This window comes from Cyprinodon tularosa, unplaced genomic scaffold (genome assembly GCF_016077235.1).
Source record: "Cyprinodon tularosa strain WSP-4 unplaced genomic scaffold, ASM1607723v1 ctg10, whole genome shotgun sequence".
NCBI classification, from domain to species: domain Eukaryota; kingdom Metazoa; phylum Chordata; class Actinopteri; order Cyprinodontiformes; family Cyprinodontidae; genus Cyprinodon; species Cyprinodon tularosa.
The window spans coordinates 1,633,205-1,659,694 of NW_024037782.1; the positions used below are offsets into that span (position 1 = coordinate 1,633,205).

A 26,490-nucleotide genomic window follows, 5' to 3' on the forward strand; every position below is an offset into this window, starting at 1 on the left:
CCACCTCCAAGACGGGTTGGCGTCCTGACAAGCATGTGACAAGAATAAAAAAAAAAATAAAATCCGCACTCATACCAAACTGCTCTTTTATTCATGAACTGGTAAAATATAGCACATATGTATAAAAATGTAAAAAAGAATTGTACATAAAATAAAACACTTCACTTTATTCTATTAGTTGTTGCTACTAAAATAGCTTTCTTTTGCTAAAGGTGATAATCTTTTGCCAGCAAAAAAGTCAGAATGAAGGATAACAGTTACAAATAGGAAAACAAAGAAAAAAGACGAGCACACGCACACACAAGGAGGGCAACAACCATAAGGTTCATAAAACAATTTTATACAACACTTATCATACATTCTAAATGACAGCACTAACAACTAAAGATGATGCACTTGATGCTAGTGTTAGTGTTGAGCTGTAATACTCTATTTGTGCATCTCTTCCTCTGTTACCTTGAGTCTTTGGTACGTTGTGCACTTGTTCCAAAATGAGCAAATATTAATTGCCATAAGTCCTGAAGGGACACTTTAATGATCAGTTGGCTATTTATGCTTTGTGAAACACTTTGTGGCCTGCGGAGCTTTAGAAAGCTCCGATTCTGAGTCACTGTAAAAATTCTGTTTGTTTTCTAAATGAGGCTACTAAATGAGTTACTAAAAGAAACAGGGAGCTACAGTTGGAACTGGTTGGAATACAGGTAAACAGTTGCACAAAGTACCTCTCTGTACCTGATAAACAATAAACAACAGTGGTAGCTGGTTTAGGCTTTTTTGGGATTACAGCCAAAGTGCAGTAGTCCTATGAATGTACCTCAGGTTCTAAAATACAGGAAACGATTACGCGTGAATTCTGTATCCTCGCTACCCATCACCTTCAGCTGAGTACTGTGTGAGCTGGTGGTTAAGTTGATGTAGAGAAAATGCAATGTGTTTAAATATATGTGCATCAGTGTTCCTACTTACATCGCTGGCCATATTTATTGGAAAAAGAAACATGTAAAAAGCTTAGAATACTTGCTTCTTTTATTGCAGTAGCAAAATCTCATACTGAAAAATTATATTTATTCATCAAAGCCAATTGATGGTACACTTTAAAATAACATTTTGTGTGCTGCTCTTTTTAAAGACGACCACAGAGGCTGGGGATTCCTGTTTAATGTTGCATGATTGTTCCGTTTTCATTCAAGTAAATATGATATGACAGAAACGTGCAGTTAGATGTGTAAACGAGACAACAAAGACAAAATAAACAGCCTGTTCTAAGCAGGTCTGTTCATTTTTCAATTCTAACTTTTGCTAGAACTGATTATAAAAACAATATTATCTTTAAAAAGTATTTGTATTATTATTTTCCCAAGTTTAACTTTGCTAAGAAGCTTTTACTTTGTAATTTCTTCTGCTGGTAGTTGGCTTCAGTCCCTTGCAAAGGCTCAATCAGTGTGCAGCCCTAATCTTTTGAGAAATCAGCATTACTATGGATAGTTAAGGTAGAGGCGGTGGAAAGGTCTCATAACTATTATGAAAGAGCGACATTAACCAACACAGGTATGAAAATGGCAGATGGACAAATACAGTAGCAGAATTTAGCAAATAAAACATGTTGTGTCAGTTTGATTATGTAGGCACACCACTGATTTAAATGCAAAGATGAAGACCCAATAACATTTGGAAGATTTGCTGTTCATCAACCTAAACTTGAAGCAATCTCTGATCAGATTAAACAGAACGTGACAGAAATGCATTAAACATATTGCACCTAAATTTAAATGCATTTAAAGGATCCTTTAGTAGCGTAATGCACTGACAGGTAACAAAAATCTTTTGTCATATCAAATTGGTTTGAGTGTCGTTTCAACTTTGACCCATTAGCTGTGGCTAAGACGCCATCTGGTTCAGAGACAATGAAACCTGAGCACCATTGACCCTTCTATCCAAAGTAATACCATGAGTAATGTCTTTAACTTTATTTCATAATCTCTCCTTTTATTTATGGTTGGTTTTATTCCATCTGTGCAACATTGAGAAAGATGCTGATCCATTTCTTTTTTAGGTTATTACAATGAAAAAAGCTTTAAATAATAACTCTTAAGAGAGGATTTTTTTAGTGCAAGACTAAGCTACTGCAATAAAAATGGGCCTATATTAAAGCTCTTTAAACATATTTCAGAAGGGTGCCAATAAACAAATAAATGTATTATGCTTGAGCTTTGCTCATAATATGCACCTCAAAAGGAGTACACACATTCTGGTAGAAATAAAAACAATAGTAGTAGCTGCTTTAGAAACACTTAAGGTAAACATGTGGAGTGCAAACTCTCTGTCTGGTAATTTTAATGTACATGTTATGTGAACACCAACAATTCAAAACAGTCCTGAGTGTCTGTGTAGGAACATGTGCAGGGTTACAATACATGTGATTGCTCTGCATTGGTGCATCTGCAGAAATACTGATATGCTGCTGGTACAGATTGTGCTGGTACTATAAAGGAGGAAATCAAGAGTAACACAGAAGATTTACTAGGCCAGAGAAACTTTTCTCAGTCACTAAAAGCATAGCTTTCTCGTCTCTTCAAACAAAGCAAAAATACTAACCCCTGGACATTGAGCTTCAAGCAAACTATAAGGCAAACTATCAAAAGACAACCATTCAATGTCTCATTGTCGTATACACATTTTTTATATATATATATATAAAACATATTTACATAAATCCTTCCTGGTTCCACTGTTGCCATAGCCCTTTTTGATTGATAAAAAAACTGTTCAGCATCATATGTTCAGATCAAAAAACAGGTTCTTGTCTTACACTAAGGCACAGAAGAACCGTACCAAGGCAGCATGGGAAAAATCATAAATGAAGAACAAGCTGGCACCTTTGGTTTAAGGTTTCTGATGGTGACTTGCATATTTTTTTATATGTGATTTCATTTTTTTTTATTCCTTTTAGTGAGCTACAGCTGGTTTTAAAGATACAGGCAGTTTATATCATTTTAATATTTGAAACATCTTATGATGTGCTCCACTTTAAAGTTGTTCTGGTCTGGCTAAACCTTTACTCTAAATCTCTCAAAGTGACAGAATTCATCTTTAAAACACATGCAGGGCCAAGGCCAGTGTTTATTGCTTGTCTTTAGCTAGTACACGCTGAGCTGCCCAAGAGTTCTCTAAGACAGAGTGTTCAGGTACTTATTTTCCCCAGCCAGTGAGGTTAGCATGGAGGTCATGTCACCCACAGCCATGTTGGACAGGCCATTTCCTGGAGCCAGGCTGACTGAAGTCTGTGGGGTGGTGAGGCGGGAAGAAGCCTGTGAGGAAGATCCTGGATTACCCTGAAGGGGATTGTTGACTGGACTAAACGAGGAAGAATCAGCTTCATCGATGATGGAGGTAAAGTCAATGCGAGCATTCTCCAGGTCCAGATTTTCTAATGCATTTGAGATAGGACTAGACTCCGGATAGGGGGCCATAGGGGCAGATTTTGTGTCACCTACTGGGTCCATGTTTGGCCCCATATTGTTTGCCTGGTTATGGCAAGGGCCGTTCTGGAGGTCCCGCTGTTTCTCCATTTGCAGATTTATCTGACCCGTGTAATACATGTTGTTGTTGTTATTATTTGAGGGAGAAAACATTTCATTTTGGGGGTGCTGGGAATGCTGGACCGGTGGAAGTCGCACCCCTCGTCTTGGGCTGGAAGTGGAGTGGACAGGACTGAGGTGGGGGGCGCTGCCAAGGTAACCTCCACCTACCTGTGGCAGGCTATTCTGGCGGCTAAGAGGCTTACGACCCTGAGGAGGCCTGGGTACCACCATTTCCTGATTATAGCATGTACCTTGGAAACCTGTCAGGTGCGGATCTTTAGGTGTACCAGAAGCTGATCCTCGGCTCTGGGCAGCAGGGCTCATGACCAGATTACGTTCTGGATAAGAGGGATACATCTGGTTGGAATATGGGTTCTGATTTTGGTGCTCTGGACTGCGCTGCATCATTGCTGTTTGAGCACTCAAGCCCATGTTGTCAGAGAGAGAAGGTGGCTTCATACCATTCTGTTGCTCTTGTTCTTGTTGCTGCTCCCACATGAGGGCTTGCTGGGATTGAACATAATTTCTCACCATTATTTCCTTGACCTGCATCATTGGGGTTTCTGACCTTTGGCCCTCTGAAAGCGCTGAACCAGCACAGCCCAAACTTAAGCCCCCTCCACTGGCATATGAATTTGGGTTCTGCCCTTGAAAGTCACAGCTGGGATGGCTAGAGTTCCTCATGATGACTTGGCTACTCTGTTGGGGGTAAGCCTGTGTTTGCTGCAAGAGGTTTTGTTGCTGTCGGAGTTTAGCACTCTGACAGGCATCTCCACCACCCATACCAGAGTGAAACTGCTGCTCGGGCTTGATGAAAGGTTTAGGAGTGCCATCGGGATTGTTATAGAGAGTTGTCTGATTGTTGAAGTGAGCTTGGGTGTGTTGAGGCTGCAGACTGGAATCTGAGTACTGCACTGATTGCTGGTTCTGACTTGCATGGCTTGAAGATTGGATTTGGTTGTCACTCCATGGACCTCCACTGTCGCTGCCCTGACCTACGCCTCGGTAATGCAGGCCTGAAGGACTCAGCTGGCAGGTGCTCATACAATACTCAGCCTGTTGGAGAAGTGTATTTGACATTCCATCTTGTGGTGTAGGTCTCACTTGTCCTAATGGATTCCCACTAGCTCTGGGAAGGACCTCTCCATGTCCTTGGTATTGTCTTTGCATGTAACCGGGGTCTGGGCAAGCCAGAGAGTCAATGCTCGGGGACAGCTGATTTGAAAGCGGACCTCCACCTACCATTGTCTGATTCTGTTGCTGGTAACCCATCAAATTTCTCTCTGCAGAAGTCATCATCATGGAACGATCCCTGGTATTGCCAGTGTTGAGATGGGGCTCCATACCTATAGCTTCCATCATTACGTTTTCTGTGATGCTAGGTGGCCGAGGAGAGTACATGTGGCGGGAAAGACTGCTGTCAGAGCTACGAAGTTGTAGTGCATTTCTGCGACCCATCATTGCCACGTTATTGAGGCTGTTAAAGCGTTTAGGTGGAGCTTGGGGGTCTGCGACTGATCGGACCGGGTCACTAGCCCGCCTGGTGTTGTTACCTGGAGCTTGGTGAGGGTAGATAACTCCAGTCCCATATTCTGTGTTGGCACTGTGACGCCGAGGACCTCCTTGCTGCAGGAAAGGGGGTAAGGGCTGCCCCTGGTACTCACTCAAAGGTCCTCCTCTTCTAACTGTTGTTCCAGGCTGCTCCATATTAGGTAAAGGAGTGGGTGGGGGTCCACCAGTAGCTGCAGCATATTTGGCCTTTAGGTTGTAGTGCTGAGCAGGTGTTAAGTTGGGGAGACCTGGTAATCCTCCACCTCCAGGACATGGAGCTCCTCTGCGATAGGTTTCGGGTGAGAGAGGGTCACTCACAGCTTGTTCTGGACTGAGGAGGTGACATCCGCCCCCTGCTGCCCCTCCCATTTGTGAGACGTCGCTGGAGCGTCTACTGGATAGGTAAGGGGATGCCATAGAGGAGCGACGGCTGACTGTGTACGCTGAGCTTAGACTGCTTGTGCCACTTCCTCTCCTGTCATTCATGGAGTTTGCTATGTTTCCCACACCGATCTCATGGTTGGACAACTCCATCACTCGTCGGTTAAGTGGAGAAGGTGCACACATTCCCATATTCTCCCCTGAACCTAAAGAAAAACAAAGGAAGAAAATGTAACTTAAACTGAAAAGGTTACTTTGACCTATGTCTCTGAAAGAAAGGTTAATCTTCAATAGTGTCTGGAAATGTATGTATCATCTGTTATGTTAATGAGATATTATGTAATAATTAGTGCTAGCTGCGTGCTTTTTGTTTCCAGAATCCCACACCTTTCAGCTCCGTAGCACAACCCTCCCCCTTACTTAACACTCCAGGTGAGGATTGAACTGTGAGAGATCAACTTAAGAAAGGCTGCAGGTCTTACACTGCATGAAAAGTGGGATTTTCGTCAATATACGGCACTGTAGATTGTCGTGGAACTTCAGGTTAGCGGCAGTATACGGCAATTTGCAGGCTTCGACGAAAACTCCCGTAAATTGTCAGAAATTGACGTGGAATTTCTTAGGCAGTGTTCCCCCCATGCCTCCCCCCCATGGAATTCTAGGGGAGGCTTTAACATGTAAATGAACATGCTGTGAGCTATACAAATGCAAACCTCACATGCTGTGAGCTATACAAATGCAAACCAGGGTTGCAGGGGGGGGGGTAAAACCCCCCCTGCAACCCTGGGTAAGAAAATCTCTGATACAAAGAGATCAGGTATAGCCTCTTACATTTTAGCTTGAATTGATTTATTTAATTAAAGTATAGAGACCAAAACAGATCTTTAGCTGACAGAGCAATACATTTAGAGCAGTAATTATTTTTTTTTAAATTTGCATTTAAGATAAAAAATAAAATGTTGTCTGTCAATATGCTCAATTCACAATTACTTAAGTGGAAAAGTTTCAAGAAATGATTCTGAGATGATTCACTTTATAACATGGCGCATTATCCTGTTGGAAGTAGCCATCAGAAGATTGGTACACTGTGGTCATAAGGACATAGGTCAGCATGCTAAATTGGTTTTAAGTGGCCCAAAGTGTGGCAATAAATATCCCCCAAATAGATGGTAGAAATAGATCAGGCTCAGTATAGCCTAATTATAGACTCTTACATTTTAGCTTGAATTGATTTATTTAATTAAAGTACGCTAGATTACTGTGTATGCAAATGTTATGTAAAAAAAATACACAAAATAATTTACTTCAAAAATTAGTTTTAATCAGAATCAGTTGGCTGTAATGGTTAATTTTTTCTTTAGATTTCCACTTTTTTTTTTTTTTGTTATTGAATATATAAGAAAACAATAACAATCTCAAATAACAAGTCAATAACAAATATTTCAATACAAGAAGAAATATCACAACTCCTGCTTTTGAAAAATAAAATTAAATGCACAGGCTGGAACAAAGTATAAAATAAAATAAAATAAATAAAAATAAATAAAATAATAATAGTAGTTAAAGTAAATTAATCAGTGGGGACTACCAACTGAAATTGGGAGGGAGCATTTTGCATAGCGACATTTATGGATATAATACTTTGTTACAATTATTAGAATATTGATTAAAAATTCCAAATTTTTTTTTCTTTAATGGATAAACCGAATTGAATGTTTTGCCAGGAAATAAAATCTAAATTTATTGTTTTAGTTTTTGGGAATATATACAAACTATGCTCTAATTTCTAGATACCGATCTGTTTTTACTATAATTTAATTTGACAAACCGGGTCTTCTCTACATTCTTTTTTCTGTTTGGTGCGATTGCAATAGCGGGTCTTGATCTGGACGGACCGGAGGGGAGCAAAAAATAGCTCAGCTCCGTATTTTGACGGTGAAGGACGGAGAAGACGTACGTGGGCGGTGACGAGCGGAGGATGTGGAACAGCTCTCATTGATTTACATGACAGACAAGTAATACAGATAGTAGGATGGACATTTTATTAGAAATAAATCATACACTGTTCAGAATACGAAACATGGGGCTGATAGTTACATTTGTGTGGGTTCCAGCACATATTGGGGTGGAAGGAAACGAGAGGGCAGATAAAATGGCAAAAAGGGCAATTAAACATTCTATTAGTTTTATAGTTAAAATAAGTAAATCAGAAGGAAAGAGTATTATTAAAGAGAAACTTATGGAAATTTGGCAAAAAAGGTGGGATGAAGATAAAACAGGAAGATGGTTTTATAAAATTCAGAAGATGGTAGGAGAAAGAAGAAATGGAAGAAGAAATAGAAAGGATGAAAGAGTGATAACAAGGTTAAGATTTGGTCATACAGGACTTAATCATACACTTTTTAAAATACAAAAACATAAAACGGGCAAATGTGATTTCTGTGATAAATATGAAACCATAGAACATGTTATATTAGAATGTCATAAATATGAAAAAGAGAGAAGATATATGAGAAGAGAGTTTGAAGACATTAAGGAGAAGGTTAATTTATTAGATATACTGAGGAAAAATTTAGGGAGTAAACACATACAAATAATTATTCGATTTCTAAAGAAAACGAAATTATTCCATAGAATTTAATTATAGTAAGTGTGTTTGTGAGTGAAGGAATGATATACAAAGCTGTGCACAAATATGTTTATATTTTTAAGTGTGAATGTTTGAATGTATGTTTAGAAGAAGTTAGGGTAGAATGTATCAGGATCAATATTTAAACCATCACGAACCACACTCCATACCAGTAAGTGGCGGTAATGCTACTAACAGTTTGTTGCCAACCGCCATAAAACTCGACAAGAAGAAGAAGAAGACAGACAAGTACTCCGTACGTGAGCGGGGCGGAGCGCTGACGGAGTATGTGGAATCTGGGGTTAAAGGAGGACAAATACACGTCCGGCTGGGTGCAGCGCCGGACGCCGGACAGTGCAATGAAAATCCGGACTGTCCGCCCTAAAGCCGGATATCTGGCCACCCTATCTGCAGTCGAGCAACTTTGCGGGATATATACGAACTCGAGGAAGAGAAGACGGGTGCACAACGCCACGCTAGCGGTAAATATGTTCGATTACTGGTAGCTATGCTAAAAGCAGCCTAGCTTAGCTAGGCAAGCTAAAGACAGCCTAGCCTAGCTAGGTAAGCTAAAAGCAGCCTAGCCTAAAGCTTTACTAAAGTGTATTTTTTGTGATTCACAGGAAGCATTATGCCGTCTTAACAACTCAGAGACTAATTGCAGGCGCTATGAACCGGCAGGGGTAAGGTTTAAAGAATATGCTTTCATTCTGCGGTAAAAGGACATGGATACGGATGGATACCGACCATAGCTGTATTTTTTTTTTTTTTTCACAGACTACAGTCGCCTCACAATGAGGCGGTGACCTCCTATTTGTTTGGATTTGCACGATGTTGATAAAGACGACATTGTGTGTAAGTGACTTGTTTTAATGTTTTCTCCTTCCTTGTTACTGTGACTTGCGTTTGATTTTTTTTTAATTTTTTTATTCATACCACTCTCATTTAATTGTTTTCCAGCTGCCTGTAAGACGTATTATGAGACGGTATGCAGGAGCTTCAGATACACGTTGCTAGCCAGCACGCTGCGTGCGGAGGCCGCCAGGCTATCTGCTGCCAGGCTATCTGCTCGGAGTCGGGCCAGACGAAAGAGGGTAAGACTTTATTTGGTGACTATTTTTCAGGTGCATTGATAGATGTGTTGTGTCCATATGCAGTGCGCTGATTCATGTTTTTTTTTTCAGCTGCTGAAGGCGAGGCAGAGTGTGCCAGCAGATGAGGAAATGGAACTCTGGAAGTCCGCCACCGTCGACCTCATGTCCGACGAAGAAGATGGCGTCGTCGGCGGTGTCTCTGGATGGATTGTACGGTCGCCGCCATTTCGTAGGCCGGATCTCACTGAACTCTGTGTTAAGCTGCAGTCCCGGTTAGAAGCGATGTCGAAGTACAAGGCCACGCACAGTATGCGTCTGCACATCGGACCTGCCTCGGAGGGAATGCTGCCTGTTACCTCCAACCCCGAGGAAGCAAACGGACCGTTCACGGAGTTGTAATTTTTAGATACGCATGTGTTTGGATACGCGTTGTATATAGTTGTGTGTGTTTTAATAAAGCTCTTTCTTTGCATAAACAGCTTCCCGGCAAATGTTCATTTCCTGTATAAATTCATTCATGTCCTTGATGGTAGCATAATAATTGTGTAGTAGTGTAGGATAACATAAATACACAGAATATGAATGAATAAATATATGAATATATATATATATATGAATGAATAAATATATATATATGAATAAATATATATATGTAAATATATATATATGCCAACCAATCACGAGCGACTTCACTTGTTTAAAAAGAAGTGGTTCCGTCCAATACTCAGTAAGAAAATTAAAGCCTGGCGTGGCCACGTGTGGTTTTGCTGCCAATCACGAGCGATTTCATTTGTTTGAGAATAGTGGTTTCAGCCAATACTGAGAAGGTTATTCAAGCCAGACCTGGCGAGCCGCGCGGGTTTGCTGCATTCATATGCTAATTAGGGCCATTAGTACAGCTGATCGCTCTCCACCTACGTCACTGTCCGTTTCCGACAATTTGTGGCACGACAAACGCGGACAAGCACGGGTTGCAAATTGTCGGAAACTGACGAAAATCAGGCAGATCTGCGGGAGTTTACGGGGGTTTACGGGGACGAAAATCTCACTTTTCATGCAGTGTTAATGGCATCAGCTCCAGAGCTGCAGCACAAATTGGTGGTGTGACATCAAGGGAAATATCTGCAATTTCAGTCTGAAGCTAGGAAAAGATGCACAGCTGTGCAAGACTTCTTGTGTTGTCCTCAGCAGCTACTGGCTGGTAGCACTAACGTTAAAACTGATGAAAACTGGGTCTGTATGTCTGACAAGGCTGGTCACCCCAGAGACCTGCGCTCCCATTGTTCTTGTTAACCCTTTAAGACACTAAATTATTCCTAAATTTCCCAGGCTGTCACCTGCAGAAGTTCCTAGCAAACAACCACAGTCATGCTCCTCATTGAAAAGAACTGGAGAGCCTATGTAGTAAAAGACGGTTGCATCCTAGATGTACAAAAATAGCACTACTGCAGATTCTTCCTGCTGGCTGCTGGTAGATGGTATAATCCTTGTTGCTTCACTTTCTTTATCTAACCCTTTTTCCACATACATACCATTTTATTGCAGTTCCTAATCTTCCCAGTATGGGATTTTGTATATTAACACCTTTAAGAGCACACGTGTTAATGACTATTTGCATAGTTTTGAACCTGATCTGGACATTTCTACAAATGTGTTCACTCACTTACAGTATTCAGTATTCCTTCTACATACTGATGCCAAAACCCTGTTTCAATGTGGGGTTGGTGATTTAAGGTGGATTTTTTTGTTTTGGTGAATTTTTATTCTAAAAAAAATGTTTTTGAGTCTTTTCGACCTGTTTGCAATGCCCACTTATGAAAAGCCTTAATGAGATCCTACGTAATGAACCCATCCTTGCTCCTCCATTAAAAAATGCATTGTGTGGACCTAGGCCTTTTTGCTGTGTCTCTGATTATTGATCAATTTGTCCAACTCAACCATTCATAATGATCTCCAAAAACAAAACTATGAGGCCTCAACAGAACAGCTGTTTATACTGAAATTAAATTACATACAAGTAAGTCCTATTAATTAGGCATTTATTGTTTGAAACTAATTTGTTGCTTTTTATTAAACTTAACATGTTATGGGGATGGTTTTAAATATGAGTGTAGGCAACACTTTCAGTTTTAGAGCTTTTTTAAACCATGTATCTTTTTCCTTCCACTTCAAAGTTATTTAAAACATTTTGTTTAACTTTTTCATAAAATGCATTAAAGTTTTTATAGATTTCTTAATTTTTTTAAATACGTACCAGGAATGGCAGGAAGCTTGTTGCTTGCACAACGTCCAGGAGGGGTCGGCCTTCGAATTTGTTTTAGCTTGTCAATCTTCAGGTTCTCCAGCCGCTTTAGAGCCTGTGCTGACATTCCCATTGTTCCTGGCTCCCCTCCTCCCCCGCCTCCACCTCCATCTTCTAAAGCTGTAAGATCATCCAAGCTTCCCGCTGCATTCAGGTTCATTTCAACACCGCTGTCGTTGTTGTTGGTGCTCCCCAGTGGAGAGCGTTCGCTGCTACAAGATGACTGAGCCCCAGGACTCGGCTGAGATTTCTGATAGACAAATAAAAACACAAACTGTTTTATTTCATCTTCTAAAAGGTAATAAAGAATTAAATCCAAATTGACTTTCTTTGCTAAAGTAAATTTTCGTAATGTATCTCACTGACCAGAGCAGTCTCAGGCGCTAACAGTTTGCAGTCTTCCCTGCATGTTTCCTCTTTTTCATGCAACAGCTCAGATGTTTGGCCTCCAGAGGTCAGAGTTGAGCCAGGGGGTCGAGGGCCTGTGTCTCCACGATGCTTCTTAGTAATGTGGGCCTCTGGGCCATGTACCGTCTTAACATGCTTTCGCAATGAGCTTGGATCCGTGTATCTTTTAGTGCAACCAGGGATCTTACAAACATAAGGTTTCTGAAAGACACCCAAATAAATTCTCAGCAAAGTACCTAAGAAAAATAGATTTAAAAAGTAGAACATGTTCCTAAAGGGTTGGGGTTCCTAATGGAACTATTTTATTAATGCAGGCAAATTAATTAGGTCTCATAACTTTTCCATAGTTTGGGTCTCAGTACCTCATTGGAATGAGTTCGGTTCTGGTGCTTTGCCCGGTCTGAAGCGTTGGAAAAGGCTTTATTGCAGCCCTCGTGCTCACATACATATGGTTTCTCCCCTGTGTGAGAGCGTAAGTGGGTCTTCAAATTCTCCAGGCGAGAGTAGGCCTTATTACAGCCTTCAAACTATAAGAGAAAAAAAACAAACAATCATTTCAGTTCACTCACTGCAGACAGGTAGCAGACTAAACTAACAAAAAAAAATCCATATAAAGAGCATTTTTCAAATACCTTTTTTTAATCTAACTAAGGCTTTTTCTTAATATTTTAGTAAATACAGTTCTTTTGGCAGACCTTATCTGAGCAAAACCTTGCTAAAATACAAAAAAAAAGCCTGTCTGTACAATGATATTGCCGCCATCAATGTTTCACAGCGGGAATGATGTGATCATGGTCCTGCCCAACATTAATATTCTACCCCACAACATTTCATATCAAGGTCAAAAGGTTCAAAACACTCCTTTGGTTAAAACACTTCCTTCCTCATATTTTGCTGTGTTCCCTTCATGTCCTGTTGCAAATCATAACACCTAATAGCTTTCTTTACAATCTAATTTGGAAAATTAAAAGAGGTCAAGTTAACCTAACATGCCACCTAGTGGTGAAAGGAAAATGGATCCCTTCTAAAGAACTATATTGAAGTTTTTTTTTATTACGGTATGAACTTCATGAAAGGGAATTTATTCATAACTCAGAACAGAAATATAGAGCAAAGATATTTCAGAGAGCTCAAATTCACTTACAGTGCACTTGTGTGGCTTCTCTCCTGTGTGTCTGCGCATGTGAACCACAAGCATGTACTGGGCTTTGAAAGGCCTCTGCTCTCGAGAGCACTCCTGCCAGTGACAGACAAACTCTTTTTTCTCTCCATGGATGTGCTCATTATTGATGTGCTAAAGGAATAAAAAAAAAAAAAAAAGCAAAATTAATATAATGAGAGTTATGGATGAATCTCCAAAAGAGCTTCTTACATTTTCTAATAGCAAACATTCTGATTTATTTTCTATGACTTCAAGAGCATTTTATCTTACATTTCTTGATTTTGTCGTCTTTTCATGTTTTCCTGAACAATTTATCATCAAATTTAATATTATTATTATGTTTACAAGCGATGGCATTAGCCTCAATAAGTGGCTTGGATTTTGTTACAATACTTAGAGTCGACTTCGCATGCATTTGGAAGAAGGTGCTTTGTTCAGATGAGTACAAAAAACATGAATTCATAGTAAACAGGTGGGAAAAAAACCTGCTGCTCTTATTGGATTTACCTCACCCTCAACAGTTTTTTTGAAATAATATATGTAACATAATTTCTTACCTAAGAATTGTTATATATATATTCATTATAATTATATATAACAAACAGGAAAAACAATTCTTAGCAGAAAACTGATTCCAACACCAGGAACTGTTTTAATCATAGATGGAGGGAAATGAAAAACAATGCATGAGGAAAAACCTTAAACTTACTGTCATACATCTCACATTTCCCATTATCCATCTAAAATAACTTCACTATTCTGTCAGAAAAAAATCATATCAGTTTCAATATGTACACAACTGTTGGACACAAACTCCAAAAGACCTAAAGCTCTAAATGCACCAATATATCGATCATAAACTATCTACCTTATGGGAGTGAATACAAATGAACACCACAATTTACGAGATTTTTTTCTTTTAAACATTCTGAAACCCATGGATCATGTGCTTCCACTTACAGTTATACAGCTATAACCACTTTGCACTGGGTTGTTACATAAAATACATTAAAATGTCTGCTTTTTACAAAAACCTATAATTAAAACTGATTAGGGGGGAAAAAGACTAAAATGAATTTATTGTGAACTCTCAATTATCAACAAAACAAAATTTCAGACACATTTTTGGGACACATCTGCAGTCATTTTATATACTTTTATTTTCCATCTGACTGATAGCATAAAATGTCTCACATGAACAAGCTGGTCTTGAGTGTCAAACTCCTTGTTGCAGCTCTCCCAGCGACAGTTGGTCTCATAGATGGCCTCTGGCTCTGGCTTCCCGTCCTCCTTGTCCAAGTCGTCTCTGCCATCCAATAGGCCGATCAGATGATCCTGCTAAAGAATATTTGCAGTTTCATTTAGCTTGAGTGAATCATTCTTCTGCTGTTATGACCGACAGACATTCGTATTTTGCAGCATCTTGATGTAAATGTGACTACTGAATGGGACTTTACCTGAGTGCCGGTGGAAGAAGGACTGGCTACATCTCCCTCCGACCTTTCCTCCAAGTTCTTCACATTTATGCCGTCCATCATGCCTATCAGACCTGGCTCTGTTTTCAACTGCTAAAAAAAAAAAGCAAAACACACTTTAAAAAAAATCTATTTATTAACATCAGCCTCCTGCACACACATGCAATCTTTTTTTCTCATTGCATTAAGAGGCAAGAGCCACACTAATGCTTTGTGGTGTTAATTTGAGAGCCATCTTACGTGTCCATGCTTTGGCGGGGCGAGGAGTCTTGGATTGTGGGGAGGTAAACGAGAAGCCTGGCAGGGACCTGGTGTGTGAACACCCAGAGGTGTTCCCCCGTTTCCCCCGTAGATGGATCCCTGTCTGGAGTGGCAGTTCACTTTGCTGGAATAACTCAGAGATGGACTGTGGAGCAAAAGAAGAATTCATAATAACTCATGGAGAATCCAAATCAATAGAGAATAGTGAACAGTTAAGCCAGCAGGGATCAAGTCCAGTTCTTAAGAGCAGCCATCCTGAAACTTTTAGATGCGTCTCTTCAACAACACACCTGAATCAAGTGAGAGGCTTATTTCTAGGGCCCTGCTGAGCTGAATGACACATTGAAACTGAAATCAGCTGCTTAGTTCAGAGGTGTTGGAAAAGAGAAGCATCTTAAGCTTAGAGGAAGGTAGTTCTGGAGGACTGGACTTGGACCTGTCTTTTATTCGTCAACTAGCAACATTTGTGAATCTAACAATACAAGCACAGGATTAAACCAAGTAAAAATAAAGAAAAAAATATTGAAGATGCATATTGATGCTCCAATTAAAATGAAGAGATTTTATATAATCTGTAACTGACATGAAAAAAACCCTGATATTTGGAGCTGTCGATGGTTCTGTTCACTCAACTAAAGCACAACTTCCAAATCAAAGAACATAGCTAAGACTCAGAGCACGATGCTGCCATCACTATGTTTCATTGTTAGTACAGTATTTTGTGCTTTTTTCCTTTAAGTTTTACCTGAAAATCGTTTTATTAGAATATAAAACCCTGTTTTGGGACTTAAAACTGCTCTGGTTGCTTTTTTTGGAAGAAAAGATTTTTCAATTTCACAACCATATTTCTTAGTCCAGATATAAAACAATAACAAAGGTTTGTTTTGTATGTTGAATACAACCAATACTTGGCAGAAATTCCTGCAGCATTTTCATTGTTGTATCATGACAGCATCTGTTACCACCTTCTGTCCCGTCACTTCATCAGTCTTGGAAAAACTCAAGCTTTGGTGATAGCACTGGTGTAATCTAAGTGTGGGAATTTATAAGATCAGAGTTTTGCAGCTTTTTCTTGTTGAATATTTTCCTTTTGTTTTTAGATTTATTGCTCAGAATATAAATAATATTTTTTTCCCTAAGTGATCTTGAAATACATGTAAGTGAGCAGATTTTTGTGGTTCTCATAGAAGAACGTTTGACTCGGATCATTGGTGACTTATACCTCATGGCGCTGACTGACAAATGACCATAGGAGCTAGCTCCGTTGGGGTTACAGCGAGAGTTAACGAAGGCCACCAGTGAGTTGGGCGAAGTCCGAATGACGGTCTGCAGGTCCAAACTGGCATCAGATAGAGGTGAGATGGACAGAGCTCTCTTTTTACTCAACTTCAACATGGAGCGAGGAGTGGAGAACCGTGAGCCTGAAGGGAACAAACGTTGAGTTGAAAGAATAAGAAAAAAAATATATATATTTTTCCATTTAAATAAGATGTTTGTGAAAGGATTTTGGTTTCTTAAAAAGCGACTTTTCCCACCATCACCCGAGCCGATCTGCTCAGAGCTGGGCTGAACTTGGCAGAAGTTTGGATGCGATGACATCATGTTATTCTGGTTACAGTAGGGGGTGCTGATGCTGCCTGTAGGATTATGGAGAAAAAAAGTCAGATATTCTCAAACAAACAATTTCAAAGAAACATAACTGATTAATTAAACAATAGAAACAAAAACTAATTATTAATTTATTTACAACTCAGTTAGAAGTCAAGTTATATAAAGTTAGAAAATAAAATAACCTTAAATGATTAAACTGAAAAAATGCTGTTCTGGTTACAATCAACATGAATGTTAACTAATTTTGCAGCCATAAATGTAGATTCCAAACTTTTAACTCATAATTTTGTATATTTGTAGTTAGTGTTGTTAAGTCTTGGAAGAAAAACATCACAAAATGAGAACAATTTAAATGTTTAAAGTAAGCCTCAAACAATGCATCAGAATTTAGAGTTTAAATGAAATTCACAGGTCATTTATACTATATGCTTTTATAAATGCTACACTGTATGGCTTGTGTTCATTTAAAAAAAAAAAAAAACTTGCAATCAAAAATTGCATAGGTTTTTTTTTTTTTATTACTATATCTACATAATTTCAAAAGCTCAACATAAAAGTGCATTTAAGTCTATCTCACTGTGTTATTGTAAAATCAAAGTACACAGACAACAACGATAAGTAGAACTTAGAAAGCCTTAAAAGAAGGATTTGATTGAAAGATGTCAAATCTAAAGCTTTTATCCAATAGTAAAATGTTATGGTTGTGTTCCCTCCTACTGCCTTTGTCACATTCCCCATTCTTACTGCTTTGACTGTAAATATGGGGAAGCAATAGAAAAGTGAGCAGCTATTCCGTATTGGCCAGTTTCTATCCTGTGCATCAGTGCCCATCAGACGGCGGACCACCTTTGGCCAGATTGTTCTTTCAGTCAGGGGTTGCAAAATCTGGAGCAGCGTCCCTCCCACTATCAGAGAATGCTCCACTTTTAACACAATGAGGACTCAGTTGAAAAGCAGGTTCAAATCAAATCAACAAATTGCTTAATAGACCTTATCCATCTCCTGGTGCATGACTCAGCCAAATGTCAGGATCGGGTGTTACTTTGTAAATATCTCTACATATGTATGCTAATGTCTCTGTTTGAACCATATGACCGTCCCTTGTAAGTAGGTAGCCTCAATTTTTTTTTTTACATTTCTAAGTTTTATATATTTTTATTTAATTGTTGTTGGCATTGTACACCTTGCTCAGGGACAACAGTTAAACACTAGCTTCATAGCTAATACTGACACATTTACAGAAATGTTCATTCTACTATCCCTGACAAATAAACAGATAAATAAATTAATTGCGGTACTTGAATGGAACATTTTCAAATTTTTAGGAGTGAGGAAAAGAAACAGGCCTGTGTGCCACACCATATTTATCCCCCAGAGGACGTAATGGATTCATGTTGCAACATTCTCAGCTTAACCTACGGAAACTTATTGAAAAATGATTCATAATTAAAAAATTATTAAAAGACGTTAATTACATATACTCTGTAGGAGTATATAAACAGCTTTATAAATAGCCTTCAATATTATGCCTTTAAATGAACAAGGCCTTTGAAGTCTGTGCATATAATAAAGTTGGCCAACTGCTAACTTCTCATCATTCCTTCTGTGAAGGTTCAGTTTCAGTCTCTCAGGTATCCTTAAGTCCTAATCAATAGCAGCTGTGAGGTTAAGAGGATGAAAAAGATACTGTGACTCACCCTCTGTGGGAGGCATGCCCCTGTGGCCCATCATACTGTGCGGTGGGGGGGCCTGTGGGGGCCTCATATATTGATCCAAGCAGTGGCTGTTTCCCTGAACTGGACCTGATCCATGAGTCATGCTGGTAGACATGGGATTGTACATGGAGTGGCAGTCCTGAGGAGAGCCATCGAGGAGAGGGGCTCGAAGTGGAGACACGTCGCTGTAGGGAGACTGGTCCGACGGGACGAGTCTGCAAATAACAGAGATGCTGGAATTATGAGAGCCTGCTTCAAATAAATGTTGGAGTAAAAAAATATCTGCCAAATCAAAATGTGGAGGTTTACAACTCTTTAACTAAGGACTTTAAAACTAATAAAACTCATCTCTGCAAACTTTAATTCAAAAATTGCCAAAATGTGGCAAAAAAGACCTTATAGGTGCATCTAACTTAGAAAAAGACATTTATTTAAGTAAATTTCGTTAAAAATGGAAGCTCATTATATTACCAACACAGAGAGACATGTTTCAAAAACTGACCGCTTGATAAAAGCATAGGTTATCACTATGCTATGTCCTACATCATTATTAAAAAGGACACCATCTCTGCTGTATCCAAGTGCAATAATGGTAGGTGGAAAAAAGGAAGGAGAAACAAATGTGAGGTGCACAAGCATCAGGGATCAGACCACAGCCTTAAGAACATTATGAAGCAGAACATATAGTTATTTATAGTTTGAGGGAGCTTAAGAGGTCATTTCCATAGTATTACTTTGCTGACTGACCAGAACCTCCTGACCTCAGCCTTCAAGGAACTCTGTTATAAGGAATATTACAGACACTAGACCCAACAAGGAGATAAGATGAAGGCTACTAATAAAATATCCAAGGCTTCCTGTACGGCTCTCAGGTGAGTCACACACTGATCAAATTCATCAACATAAATAAAAAACACTTTGAATAAAGCACTCTATGTGTAATGAACTAACATCATACATGAGTTTCACTTCTAGTTACTGAAAAAAGACAAACTATTTTGTTAATAATTGAGATACACACCAGTATTTTGCTTTTTCTCTTTAGATATGTTGATTAATCCGTTACACCTTCTATAACTATGCAGACATAAACAACTCTACATTATGACATCAACAGGTGACTATGAACCCAAGCAATGAGTAATGCATGCAATAAACAAATGCATCAATGTACCAAAATATTCCTCAGCTGAAAAAAAGGACTAATATTTTTTGGACCAAAGGAAGAAAATTTGAAAGTTAATAAATCAGACTCATTATAACTAGAAACCAGACAATACAAGGCTTAAAATCTGGGTGTAGTGATGGACTCATTGCTGAACCTTCAGAGGCACATAAAGACAGTAACAAACTCGGACTCTAAAAAACAAATTTGTGTATTTATCCTTAGAAGAACTAAGTACTGCAGCAGACCCGGGAAGGTGTATATATGTACATTTTTTTCGGTTTTGTGTTATTTTAATGGGAGGGTATGCAAACTTTTAAACCCAACAGTATGATAGGATATGATGTTAGTTGAAGTATTTCAGGGTCTAAAAGAAGCAGATGTCAACTTATTTTTCTTAACTTGGCCTTGCTTCTGGTAAAAACATGACTGAAACAGATGGAGGGTAAATCACCTGCTGAATAATTAGTACATCACTTCTTCTGTAATAGTTGGACTCTAAGAGCCCTATTAATGATGCTTTTTTCATACGTGCTGTAATGCTTTCAACCTACCACTAGATGTTGCATCTCTCTCATTTTGGTCTAAACTATGGAATTTTTGAATCTGGGTTTTCCCCCAGAGAAGAAGAAAAGGTAAGCCCTTGGAACTTTTGAGCTTTTCCATAAATTTCAATGGATGCTGTGATGCTCAAAATCTGTCTCTGGCCTTTTTCTTCCATCTCTCCATCTCGTTTACTCCTCCGGATCCTCACTTACTCCTTTCAGCTCACTAATTCTTTCCCAACGTGTATTCCACACAAGAGCTTAATCTGTCCTTTCTAATCCACTGAGCACCCCCCTATTCTCCCTTTTTCCTTCTTTTCAATTTCACCATTCATCCCTTCAGTTGTACTTTTTTAGTTTCCCTCTCTCTCTCCCCTTCAATCCTTTCTGTCTTGTTCTATCTTCTCTTCCTCTGACTCCCTCTCTCTGTTTCTCTCCCTCTGTCCTGCCCAGCCACCTTTCTCTCCAACTCTCCCTAATTCTCCCTCTCTCTGGGTAACCTGAGTGGGGCGCGAGGCAGTCATGCAGAGCGCAGCGGGGCCTGGTCAGCCTGTAATTAGCAGCTGTCAGAGAGGCCGAGTCCACCCGCAACCTGGGTGGCATGAGCAAGGGAGGGAGCGAGGGTGGATAGGAGAGGAGGAACTGTGTGGCTGAGCTAGCACTGCGTCCACAACAACTGAACCAACTGCACATCTTCCTTCTGCGTCCTCAAAATATTTCATTGAAACACAAAGATATTTGACCTCAAAGAGGACTGTTGTAAGGAAGGTTGGAAAAATATCTTTTAAAAGCCTACATCCTCCATCAAATGACTGGAACAAAATCATAAATGTAAAGGTGCTGAAATACCTTTACTAAGCAGAGTTTATTTGGATGACAAACTGCCTTGATTTCAGCACTGACATTTCTTTACTTCAACCAATGTTATGTGGTCGCCTTGAATTGTCAGCGGCAGATGTTCTAAACAGAAGATGGAACTTTTTATACTCTATCAGTTGCATAATGGATTTCACAAAAGAGACGGTAAATCTCAAAAATGATTCAGCTGACAGACGGGGGTCTGTCTGGGAAAAACTATATTCACCTACAGTAGGGTTGGGCAATTAGTCCGCTCCTTAGGTTTTCATAAGTCGAATTGATATCAGTTCATCACTTTTGGTTCAAAGATGTGTACTCATAACTACAATGGATGATGGAAATCAAAGCTAGTATATGCCAATTGTTGAAGCCTGAATAAAAAAAACTGCCCATTCACTGGTAATATTAAGAATAGATGCATATGTGATGTATTGAAAATTATGCCAAAACGAGGAGGCACAAATTTAAGTTTATTAATAAGTTAATATGCAAAGATGGATGCACTAAACAAATTATAGCTTTTAAGACCACACAGGTTTTAACTGCCTTATAGAAAACCTGGAATAAGGGGCTGAGAGTTCTGGTCAATTAAATAAATAGCCAGACGTTCAGAATACATAGCCAGAGAGGGTTTATTTTCCAAAAGGCCCCTTAGAACTGAAAAAATAAAACTATTTAAGCAACTTTTTCAACAACCAGCTATGACTGCAGCTTAATCTTACAATTCCCACAGATGTTTCTGATGATGCCAGCATAATTGTGTCTCCACAAAGAAAATTATGATCAAAGCTAAGCAATAGATAAATCACTGCCTTCATCACAGTGTCAACATTAGAAATCTCAAGAAGTGCTTGAATGCAATATTTGTTGAGCCAGTTGCTAGAGCCTCACTGCAACACCTGATCAATATTTAAATCACTAAATAAAGCAAATAAAAACATTAAAATAATCTTTAGAAAACTCAAAAAGAAGGAAACACACACATAGCCACTGGGCTATGGTGAACTCACGGCATGTTCCACAAACCAGCATGAGGACTTGAGCTTTGTGATATGGTCCATTTTAGTGCTAGAAGTAGCCATCAGAAAATTAAGGTCCACAGTGGATATGAAGGGATAAATGTGGTGTGCAACACAGCTTAGGTGGGCTGTGGCATTTAACGGATGCCCAGAAATAATGGTCCATAGCATCAAACAACCAACACCAGGCTGAACTGCTGGACAAAAGCAGAATGGATCCATGTTGTTTACACTAAGTTCTGAAATTGTGACTTATTATTTTTCAAATCTAGGTGGTTTCTATTTTTCATACGCCTTCTTGTTTACGTGAGGGATGGCTATGGATTAAAATCTCAGATGATAATCAGTTTCCAATGTTCTCCGACCAGCCTGCATCCCTTTTTTCCCAACAAAAGGCCTTTAACATCTTCACCACTGTTTAGCTTCCTTGATGCAACCATGCAATGGCTATTTGTACTGACAAACTATTGGACAAGGCTTACTTATGTGGAAACTGTCTTTACTCCATATCAGATAACCACATCTGTAATCTTCACATTGCTTTAGTATGCACTGATAACTGAACCAGGTATATAGAATATGTTCAAAAACGTCAAAGTATCAACCTGATTTTGTTCATGAAAACAAAAATGAGACAGGTCTTGCAAGATTTCCTGCTGCAGCTGCTGAAAAACTGTGAGCATGAAGAAGATTGTTCTGCTGTCTTACCCTCTGGAGGGCTGGCTGGGTGAGGTCTCATAGTAATACAGCCCCTGATGTGGCTGCATGTCCACTGGCATTGGAGCTCAGAGACCTTCTGCTCCCCTTACAGCCTGGACCTGCATCATAGAGACAAGGACAAGGTTAGGCTAAGCAGAGGAAACATAAACAAACCCAACCCAAGCGAACAAAACCAAACTCCACCAGAAAGAACAGGCCAGATACACACAATTGTGGTCCATGAAAAAAAATACAAACGTAGGATGTTAATAACAGACTAAACCAAACCAAGAAAAACAGTTTAAGGAGAAAATAAACTGTGTAAAGCTTGAGTCATGCTTATTTTAAACAGTTAGTTTAAAACACTAAATCCATCAGTCATGTGTAAGTCACAAAGAAAAGGTTATGAGGAAAATGTTTCAGGAGTATTTTGAATAACAAGCCAAATTGGAGCAAAAAGACTTAATCTGTAGATGTTTGAGAAGAAAATCAGCTGAATCTGATGTCTTTTGATGTCTATTTTGATAAATAGACATTTTCTGAATAAATAGCCTCTCAGAAACGGAAGGTGAATCATTTATTTATATGGATGAAGAGTTATAGCGAGCTAATGATTGGCTGATCACCTTAATCACTGCTTTTTAGTGGGATTAGCCTAAATAATGCAATGGAAAATGTAAGTATCCACTTTTTTCCCTTACACTAAAGACACCACTGAAAGAACCACCTGGGCTTGCTGATACAACTCTTCAGTGTAGTCGCTGTTACTAAAGGAAGAAGCAACAACATTCTCTAGTTTCAGTGTTGGCAAGATTTTTAATCAGTCAAATGAAGCACAATAAGAAAAACCGACGACAAATGTCTGTGTAAGCTGTTTCTTCAGAGTGAATGAGTCAGCGAGAGTCAGACTTTCAGCAGATAACGGCAGGCGCTAGGACCCTGTTTTATCTTTTTAAAGATTGGATTTTTGAAAAATCCCTCATCTCTGATGTTATCGGTACAAAATACTAAAATAAACTATGAAAAGTTAAAGAAGGACTAATTTAAATGTTGTGCTGCTTTACAGTAGCAGTTTTCTCTCACACATAGCATCACAGAACAACAAAGAATAGAATAGACATAACAAATAAATCCTATAACACATCAAAAAAAATTTTTTTTTTATTTAAATATATATTTTCCTTTTAAACAGAAGAAATCTTATTATTTACCAGTTTGTTAAAGAAATATACTAATCCCTGTAAACATTGCGCTCTAATGTGTGTCTCTTTTTCGAACACAGACTTAAGCTTCAAAAGTTTCACACATTTTTTATGAAAGCCAAAAATTGCAGACAGAAAAGGAAAAACTGGGTTTAGCATTAAACCTTTGAAGGACAAAAAACCAGAAGATGCTCACAATGGAAAAGGGGTAAAAGGAGAGTGGAACAACACAGGCTTTTGTGTGCGACTAATATTGAGAGGCCATCTTTCAGCAGGAGCGTATGTGTAAGGTAATTCCAGCCAAGGGACCTCTGGAACAAAGACCTGCTCATTACATCCAACCATATCAGTGCAGCCACTAATAGCAGCAGAGTGTAACTTTAAAAAAAGTAATTTATAGCTAAATAAGAACAAAAAAGGAAAGAGGAAAAAAAAGAAGGAATTTAAAATAAAATCTTTAATTGTATCACATCAGAAGATGAACTTTTTAGCCTGCAATCTTAACATAGATGTGAAAACAAACTACACTTTACTTTGTGACAAGGGTTCAGCTCCTGTCTACTGAAGATCAGCGCTCTATAGTTTCACTGCAACAGGTTTCCAGGCCCTGATGTCACTGCACAAGTGTTAAAAGGACAGCAGGGACCGTTTTGAGCCTAACAAGTCACCAAGGGGGAGATTTGGTATGAAAGTTACCAAGAGTCTAAATCACATGTGTGATGAGAGTGATTGAGCACATTCAGCGCAGCCTTTGGATGTGTGCATGATAATTATCTGGTGGTGCTAAATAGAGACCTTGCTGAGCACCTCAGCTGTCCAGAACTAATAAATACCATGTAGGTGGGTGGGTGGGGGGGAGTCATATACGTGCACACACTCACACACATTAGCTGTCACAGCTGTTTGTCTCAACATGGGGGATCACATAATGATCCAAAGGCCACCAAGCCTATAGTAGATGTGCAAGAAAGTATGTGTGTGGCAGAGTAGTGAACCTGTTTATTCTATGTAAACCCAGTAGCAAATGTGTGTAAGAAGAGGCATTTCCAGTAGCAAACTTATGTGTGTCACTGTGTGGTGAATAAGCGGTTGTATATCTCAGCAAAAAGCTGCATAATGTATGAGCATACCTGCAAAGAGGCAAGGTGGAATTTTTATATGTTTGCTACCATTTCCCCTGAGGAGTGAAGAAGCTAAACATCTGAAAGTGTTACTGTTACTTAGCCACATGCACACACAGATGGCTCTGTAATTAATTTGCGTGAAACACAACATGCTATTTGGGGCAGAAAAAGTTTTCAGAAAGAAAGGCTCTTCTAAAGTGTGAGAAGCCCTTCAACTCTTCATTCTCTATGTAAAAGACCAGGAAAAAAATGAAAACCTGGTGGTGGAAATATTATAAATTCCTAACAAAGCTTTAGGAGCTTTTGTGCCCATTCATTATTTTATATTTTAGTATATCAGGAAAGGTAAAATACAGTTTGCGTTTCCTGCATTAACTGGGGTTTCAGTATTGTGTAAAAGTTTATCATCTAGCCCTTGGCAGCAATCTTGATCTCAACATTTCCAGACTTTCTTCAAGCTTCCTGTAGTTCATCATTTGGCAGATTTTTCACAGTTTTTACATAAAGCATTAGAACAAGTACTAATTAGAACAAACAATGGTTTGGAACAAAAAAAATATATTTTTTTGAGGGTAAGAATTTCTATATTTTGAAGAAACAGAAATAAACTCTGCACAAACTGTTTCTTTATTTTAAAAAGTACAGATAAATACATAAAAAAAAAATTTTTTAAGGGCATTGCTCTATTCAAATGTAATCAAAATAAAGACATTGGAGGTCCAACATGAATTAATCAGAGATGCAACTGTGAAGCTGTTTACAAGAAGGGACAAAGCAAACTATACTTCCTCAGGAGGCTTAGATCGTTCAGTGTGCATAACTAGATGAGATGCTGCATATCTGACAACAGTCTGTTGTGGAGAGTCTCATCTTTTCTTCATCCTCTGCCGGTGTAACAGCATGAGAATAAATGACTTAAAGAAGCTCTGCACGCTGAAAAAGATAGACGGCTCTGTTCTACGGACTCCAGAAACTCTGGAGATGATTTCACAAAGAAAAATCCTTCATAAAATGAAGAACGTTATGGACGACAGTCAGCATCCTCTCCTGAAGGGTTTTAAAAAAACAACAAATTGTTGCAAGAGATTCTCCAGAAGATCCTTCCTGCCTACAGCTAAGAACACATATAACAACATGCTAAAAAAAGCTAATGAGATACCACAACTTTTTAATTCCCTTTAGGATTCGAAAACTAGTTTTGAATTAAATTCAATTAAATAAAAAAATCTTTTAAACACATTTTTCTACAAACATTTCGACCATTTTTCAATATTAAAACTTGGGGGCGAGAGATTAATCATCCTTCATTGATCTCCTGCATGACAAGTTTTATCTAATTCTGTTGTGAAATCACCTAATTGGCGATAAAATCTAATTTCCTATCTTCAAACTTTTTATTTTTATTATTTTGGTACTGATTCAGTTAAAGAATTATAACCATGTTTGACAGATCAGGACCTTACATTTAAGGTATCTTTAGGCCTGAAATTCTCTGAAGCTAGATTTTGGAGGCTTTTATAGTTATATATGAACAAACAACAAAAAATACTCTGATAATGATTAGGTAAATGAGTGAAAAAAGCAGCCAAGAATGAAAATATAAAAGAACTCCAGACAGCCTGAAGCAAGTTTGGCTGAACACATGCACACAAAGATGACGAGAAAGACTGACTCCTTGGAAATTATAAAGATGTAAAGGATGACTCAA

General features: G+C 38.8%; 1 protein-coding gene across 4 annotated transcripts in view; it reads right to left on the reverse strand.

Moving 5' to 3' along the window:
- Positions 1-770: 770 nt before the first annotated feature.
- Positions 771-26,490, reverse strand: part of gli1 (GLI family zinc finger 1) — a 68,754-nt gene continuing 43,034 nt past the window's right edge. Inside the window, exons 2-13 of one of the 4 annotated variants that reach the window (XM_038297742.1) lie at positions 22,466-22,575; positions 18,153-18,385; positions 16,380-16,481; positions 16,067-16,265; positions 14,824-14,989; positions 14,566-14,673; positions 14,303-14,446; positions 13,091-13,240; positions 12,309-12,473; positions 11,905-12,147; positions 11,491-11,788; positions 771-5,719 (exon numbers count right to left, since the gene is read on the reverse strand). In XM_038297742.1, the coding sequence (XP_038153670.1) occupies positions 3,168-5,719; positions 11,491-11,788; positions 11,905-12,147; positions 12,309-12,473; positions 13,091-13,240; positions 14,303-14,446; positions 14,566-14,673; positions 14,824-14,989; positions 16,067-16,265; positions 16,380-16,481; positions 18,153-18,385; positions 22,466-22,536 (4,431 nt within the window). In that variant the 5' untranslated portion in view covers positions 22,537-22,575 and the 3' untranslated portion in view covers positions 771-3,167. Of the gene's footprint in view, positions 5,720-11,490; positions 11,789-11,904; positions 12,148-12,308; positions 12,474-13,090; positions 13,241-14,302; positions 14,447-14,565; positions 14,677-14,823; positions 14,990-16,066; positions 16,266-16,379; positions 16,482-18,152; positions 18,386-22,465; positions 22,576-26,490 lie in introns of all 4 variants that reach the window. The other 3 variants (XM_038297661.1, XM_038297819.1, XM_038297581.1) reach the window with 3 other exon arrangements.